Source organism: Silene latifolia, chromosome 5 (genome assembly GCF_048544455.1).
Source record: "Silene latifolia isolate original U9 population chromosome 5, ASM4854445v1, whole genome shotgun sequence".
Taxonomy (NCBI): domain Eukaryota; kingdom Viridiplantae; phylum Streptophyta; class Magnoliopsida; order Caryophyllales; family Caryophyllaceae; genus Silene; species Silene latifolia.
The window spans coordinates 29,715,657-29,722,660 of record NC_133530.1 but is presented as its reverse complement, the minus strand read 5'-3'; the positions used below and the strand labels follow the sequence as shown (position 1 = coordinate 29,722,660).

Sequence of the window (7,004 nt, the reverse complement as noted above, 5' to 3'; positions counted from 1 at the left end):
ATCTAATTCAATTCCGTGCCTCTCGACTTTAGAACGAATGAAAAAACTTAATCGATGAATAAAGCCTTTAAACATAGATTAAACATTATGGTGCAAACATGTGATAAAAACAATTATACAATATTAACTTACCCTTATTTTGACATTTACATATTACTTAATCATGCATGGCTTCCTTTATTCCCTAGACAAATGTAACTACTTAAACATGATGAAAATTTAAACTACACTAATGACAAATGAAATGATGAACATAATGAAAATATGAAAAGGAATACCTTGAAATGCAAATGGAAATGGAACTTAGAAGAACAATAATTGAAATGTAAATTGTAAATGAACTTGAATAAATTATATTATAAATTGAAATGCTTAAGGGAAATGTAAACAAACTAAGGTAAACTAAAGTTAATCTAAGCTAAGCTACTACTAATATATAGAGAGAATTTTAGATTGAAAAATATGTGTGCAGATTGTGTGAAAGTCGTCCCTCGAGGCCTCTATTTATAGGAGATCATAAGGGAAACGTATGCATTTGATGGAGTATTGAACACACCCATGTACTGTTCAACCCTGATCGGGGATGCCAACCCCGATCGGGGTCGTGTGTTTCTCGCTTGTTTGTCTTCAATTATGATTAATTATCAAATGGTATCCAATGTTTATGATTTAATGCTTGTTTAGTCACCCGATTAATCACACTTTGGCATCCCAAGCTCCTCAAAGCATCCAATGTAGCATCCAATATTTAGCATCTTATGTTTGCATTTTGTGGACTTTGCATTTGGACTCGACTTCCATTTGACTTTGTTATGCATGTCTTCATTTAATCTATCACTTTTTCTTATGCAAGTCCATGCATTATCTTCATGCTAGTCCATCTTACTTCTTTGTTAGCCAAGCTTCTAGTTTACTTGAAAATGTGTAGGATTAAGCTCCTAAAAGCTCTTATACCTACAAAACATGACAAAATATACAAATAGAACTAGAAAGCAAATATTAGCTCAATATCACTAAGGTTAGTGCATAATGACATGTAAATTGGAGCTAAAATATGGGGATAAAATGTATATAAATTAGACTTATCAACCTCGTTTCATGCAAGGTTTAAAAGAATCTAATCCTAGCACTATTGTCCAATTTTATACAACACCAACAATGAACCCAAATGTGCAAACATTCAAGCGTGTTTTTTGGGCATTTAAACCATGTATTGATGGCTTGGAACATTGTCGGCCAATTTTAAGCATTGATGGAACTCACTTATATGGAAAGTTCAAGGGAACTATTTTGACAGCTATGTCAATTGATGCCAATAACCAAATTTTTCCGGTTGCTTTTGCTATTGTTGAAGCTTCTAAAAATACCGAGTTAGCCTTGGTTTATGTCTTGAATAAGAGTATTTGTCACCAAAAGAAGTGGGTTATGTGTCATATCCGATAGACACAAGGGGATTATGAAAGCAATGAGTGAAGTTGGTAGTGGGTAGGAGGAGTCGTATGCTTATCATAGAGTTTGCATTCGTCATTTGGCTTCAAATGTTAATACAAGATTTAGAAATAATGCAGTGAAAGAAATTTTTGGGTCAACGGCAATGCAATTTCAAAACAAGAAGTTTGACATAGGATTTCATCGCCTAGGTGAGTTGAATAGAGAGGCACAACAATATGTTGTTGAAGTTGGAATAGAGAAGTAGTCAATTTGTCATGATGGTGGACATAGATATGGAATATTGACTAAACTTGGCGGAGACATTTAATAATGTGCTTAAAGGAGCACATTTTCTTCCCGTAACGACACTCGTAAAGTGTGTATTTTTTAGAGTTAATGCGTACTTTGTTGAGCGACGTGAGTTTGCAAGAAAACGGTTGATTAAAGGGCTTCATTATAGTACGAAGATCACAACCTTGTTGGAGGAAAATTGCAAAAAAGGAGCATACCACAAGGTTGTAGCGTTTGACCATGTCGGAGGGGTGTATCAAGTCACAACACATAGAGGTTCACGACCCATGTCATATGGTAACCATTTTCACACCGTTGATTTATCCAATAGGACATGTACTTGTAACAAGTTCCAAACATACAAGTATCCATGTTCACACGTGTATGCCGTTTGTAAAAAGAAGGGTTTAAATGCTACTCAATTTGTGGACATCGCCTACACTACCGGAGAACACTTAGCTTCATATGCTTCTAAATTTCACCCTTTGAAAGATAAGGCTTATTGGGGTCCTTACAATAGGCCTAAAATAGTGTGTGATGACTGATGAGCTAAATAAACGGGGAAAAGGAAGACGGAAGAATAAAAGATTTCTTAATGAAATGGCCGAGAAGAGTAAGAACAAGGTGTCATGTAGTTTGTGTCGTGGTTTAGGCCATAATAAAAAAACTTGTACCATGAGAGTTAAAAATTCACAAAGGAAGACGGAAGAATAAAAACTTGTAGCAAGGCAATATTGGGGGGGGGGGGGGGGGGGGGGGGGAGGGGGGACGTTGGTTCCCTCCGATGTAGGTCACATTTAGTTTCGCACAAGGGGTTTTTGGTAAGTGATAATGTAGTTAATTTCATTAGGGACACACAGTTTTTCTTTATTCATAGGTTAGTGGGTTTGAAGTTTAATGTGGATTTAATAAGTGCTTTGGTTGAGCGATGGAGGCCGGAAACCCATTCGTTTCACTTGACTGTTGGCGAGGCTACTCTGACCTTGCAAGATGTTCAAGTGTTGTTAGGGCTAAAGATTAAAGGGGATATTGTTAGTGGAACAACCGCTTATAATTGGCGATTGTTAGTAACTGAACTCTTAAGAAAAACACCGGGTGATGGAGACCTTAAAAGGGCTTTTCTAAGGATTGGTTGGTTGTTTGAATAATTTAGTGGTCTTCCGGAAGATGCAAATGAAAATGTTCTACATCAATATGTGAGAGCGTATTTTCTTATCTTAATGACAACTATTATGTTTCCGGATAAGAGTGGTAATGACATTCAAGTTGTTTATTTGCCTTTGTTGAGGGATTTGACCAACTTAGATAATTATTCTTGGGGAAGTGTCGTTCTTGCTACTTTATATCGTAATTTATGTAGAGCAAGCAACGTCAAGTCAAGAGACATTGGAGGTCCCCTTATTCTATTGCAATTGTGGGCGTGGGAGAGGATTAGTATTGGTCGACCTACACTCATGGGACCCGTTAATGCTACTCATCATGGACCGAACCCATTAGGTTCTCAACATCAAATAAGGATTGACTCATTGGGTCGTAGGTGGCTAAGTGTGAATCGTAAGAGACCGGAAGGCATTACCACACTAATTGGGTATAGGGATGCTTTTGATACAATGCTACATCATCAGTTTATATGGCAACCTTACACCCAACAGATTTTATCTTTTTTACCCGGGTTTTGTTATGATGACTCGACGATTGGGCAGTGATGGCACCTATGATTTGTTTCGACATTGTTGAGTGACATTTTCCTAATAGGGTAGCTCGTCAATTTGAGTGAAAACAAGATATCCCTTTAAATTCTAATACCGAACCTAACTTGCACAAAGTTGACAAAAGGGGTGCCCCTTCACCGAATTGGATAGAAAGACATCAACCATACATATCAAGTTGGGTTAGGAGGGCTGATTTTAGGTACCATGGTGTAGAGGGTGATAATGAAATGAGCTACTACGACCCTTACATGGTTTGGTATCGGGATCGCACTATTCTTTACATGAACCCTTTCTCCCAACAAGCTACTTATCAAGCACCATTTGGAAGTTCTCAAGAATTTTGTGACATCGGGCGTGGTTGAACCGTCTACGATGCCATACAATATCTTGTAAGTATACTTAATATACTTCTCTTTTAATTCTTAACCAATATTTCATAAAATGTGATTTGTGATAATACTACCTATTTTGTTTTAGGCGCATGGTTTTGTCAATGTCCATGATACATGTGATAAGGAGCTTCAACAAATGCCTCTTGAGGTGCCTCCTCATTTCCGCTCAATGGTTTCACACATCCGGGACTACTCCTCTCAATCTCTTCAACATGTAGGCTATTTTCATCTTCTTCAACCAACCGAAGAACCAAGGGAAGAAAGTTCACTTATGGTTCAAGAGTCACTCGACTCAATGGATGTGGATGACGATGCACCTTTGGTTCAATACACTAGGAGGGATAGACGCTCTAATCCTTCTATGTCTTCCATGTCACCCATGAATGAACAAGGCACCCCGTAGCCTTCAAGAGGGAAAGGGTTTTGGAGTCGCCTTCGAGGAAAGAACAAGAAGAAGACTTGAAGAACTAATGTAATAGTTAGACGGTTAATGTATTTGACACTTTAGACGGTTAATGTAATTGACATTTTAGTTGGAAAACTTAGAATTTAAATCCCTTGTGCTAAACTATGTGGTGTGTAAAGTCTATTTTAGTTTTCAATAGACAATGGTTTGTGTCCAATTTGGATTGTTGAGTTTGGTTGTGCCGTTTGACAATGGAACTAGATGAGGACGAAGTGAAAATGGGCAGCTTTGTAAAAAAAATGATATTGTTAGACACGCCATACGTACTGGAGTGTCTCTTTCCATAAACACGCCATACGTATTGCGTCTCTATGTTTAACCACTTTCCCAGCTTAATTGTAATAATGTACTGAAGAAACATGCCACATCCAATGACGTGTTTACTGAAGAAGACACGCCACTCGTAATGGCGTGTTTGGGTTGTACCACTTAGGCCAGCTACTGGAATGGAACTGAAAAAACGCACTGAATAAATACGCCATTGGTAATGGCGTGTTTACTGAAGAAGATCCGCCATTCCTAATGGCGTGTTTAATTTGTTTCCATTAGCCTAGCTACTGGATTGGAGTTGAAAAATTGGACTGAAGAAACACGCCATTGGCTATGGCGTGTTTTCTTGCTTATACACACCAATACGTATGGCGTGTTTGAACACCACACAGGCTCGGATAAACCGAGCCTACGTGGACACCATTTCGACAATTATTTTCACAACCGATGCAAAATGACAATTATTTTATTTTTCAGCATTATTTCAAAAACGGACTCTTACTGTTTTGTATTAATCGGTGGAAAAGGGAAAGATCATATAATCCAGTTGTAGATATAATATAATGAAAGCCCAATTATAGATTGATATAATAAAAGCTTAACTACAGATATGATATAAAGAAAGATCAATTATAACCAAATTCATTTAAGCGAAAAATTTGTAGATTTCTTATTCTTTTAGTATAAGGGGAATTACTGACCTGCTTTGTGTCCATCGTTGCGTTGATATCATTGTGATGACCAATTATTTCTACTTTATGTGTTAATTAATTGGTGGAGAAAGACATAAAATGTTGGAAAAATGCAATAAGGCCCTGTTCTTTTGGACTGAAACGAATCGATCCGAATCGAATCGAACTTATAGGATCTCGAATCGAATCGAACAGTAACTTATAGGATCTCGAATCGAATCAACTTATAGGATCTCGAATCAACTTATAAGATCTCGAATCGAACTAAACTTATAGGATCTCGAATCGAATCGAACTTATAAGATCTCGAACTTTTTTCTCGAATCGAACTTATAGGAGCCGAACTTAACTTTATTTTATTTTATTTTATTTAACTTAATTATTATTATTATTATTATTATTATTATTATTATTATTATTATTATTATTATTATTATTATTATTATTATTATTTGCCAAGAGAGAACATTGATAAAAAAAATTATAGTCTAAAACACAAGGTAAAATAATACTAACATTTTTCCGCTTTATATGCATTGGTTTGTTCATACATTATACTTTCCATATTATCATAATCCTCATCACTTTCATCTTCACTATCACTCTCAACAACGGATCCATTGCCTCGCCAAATGTTTTTGACTATGTTGTTTCGTACCTAATACATGGTCTTATTCCGCTTTTTATCAAACATGCCCAATCTATTGTGTATACTGAAATTATTAATGAGAGGAGTGATTTTTTTAAATAATAATGTATGTATCGAATAATTAATGTCAAATGTTTTTGTATCGGTCTTTAAAAATAATACTCCGTATATAGCTTTTCTGAATTAAATTTATAGGATCTCGAATTTTTTCGAATCGAACTTATAGTATTCGAATCGAACTTATAGGATCCGAATCGAACTTATTGGATCTCGAATCGAATCGAACTTATAGGATCTCGAATCGAATCGAACTTATAGGATCTCGAATCGAACTTATAGAATCGAATCGAACTTATAGGATCGAAGTGAATCGAAATTAAGTGACTTTAAGTCCAAAAGAACAGGGCCTAAAGAGTAAACAAGGATGAAAAAGGCGGCGGGGTTTGTGGTTGCAGACGGTGGGACATAGAAGGTGGTGGGGACGACAACCATGACACGGAGAACGTATGAGACATAGCTTTGCTGCTGGACTATAGGGAGAGTTACTATCTTTATTTTTTGTTTTGTTTCCAACTTCTATATTATTGGGTTATTCTCTTATTAAGGGTCCTGCTATACGTCGTCGACAATTTACTAATTATCGTCGACAATTAATGTAAATTTCCAAGTTTGCCCTCCACAACATAACTCCATTTCCGTCTCACTAAAATGCAATTTCCGTCTCACTAAAACACAAGTCAATTTCCGTCTCACTAACGTCTCACTAAAATCTTTCAAACAAAAAAAAAAGACGGTTTTTCAAAAAAAAAAGAAAAAAGCGGGATTTGTAATTAACAACATGAACAAGAACTTAGCGATTATCGATTACCGCACCAAAAATTAATCTAAGTCAGAAAATGATTTTTTTTTTCAAAAAAAAAAAAAAAAAAAAAAAAAAAAAAAAAAAAAAAAAAAAAATCCGGACGAAAAATATTTTCGTCCCGACCAAGGTCCGGACAAAGAAAATTTCCGTCCAGACCATGGTCCAGACAAGAATATTTTTCGTCGGACCAGTCCGGACGGAAAATATTTTCGTCCGAACCAGTCCAGCATTTAAAAAAT

The 7,004-nt window shown here is 36.1% G+C and overlaps 1 protein-coding gene across 1 annotated transcript; it reads left to right on the top strand.

The window, feature by feature from the left end:
- The first annotated feature begins 1,158 nt into the window (after positions 1–1,158).
- On the top strand, positions 1,159–3,428 carry LOC141655155 (serine/threonine-protein phosphatase 7 long form homolog). The gene is made up of 3 exons (XM_074462246.1): positions 1,159–1,370; positions 2,600–2,785; positions 2,876–3,428. The coding sequence occupies exons 1-3, from the start codon at positions 1,159–1,161 to the stop codon at positions 3,426–3,428; spliced, it is 951 nt and encodes a 316-aa protein (XP_074318347.1).
- Positions 3,429–7,004: the final 3,576 nt, after the last annotated feature.

What these genes read in the sequence shown, in the direction of transcription:
- LOC141655155 (XM_074462246.1), top strand. Translation starts at nt 1,159, where the DNA reads ATGAACCCAAATGTGCAAACATTCAAGCGTGTTTTTTGGGCATTTAAA. An exon ending in GAAGCTTCTAAAAATACCGA is followed by an intron (nt 1,371 to 2,599) that starts GTTAGCCTTGGT and finishes CTTTATTCATAG; the next exon opens with GTTAGTGGGTTTGAAGTTTA. An exon ending in ACCGCTTATAATTGGCGATT is followed by an intron (nt 2,786 to 2,875) that starts GTTAGTAACTGA and finishes TGAATAATTTAG; the next exon opens with TGGTCTTCCGGAAGATGCAA.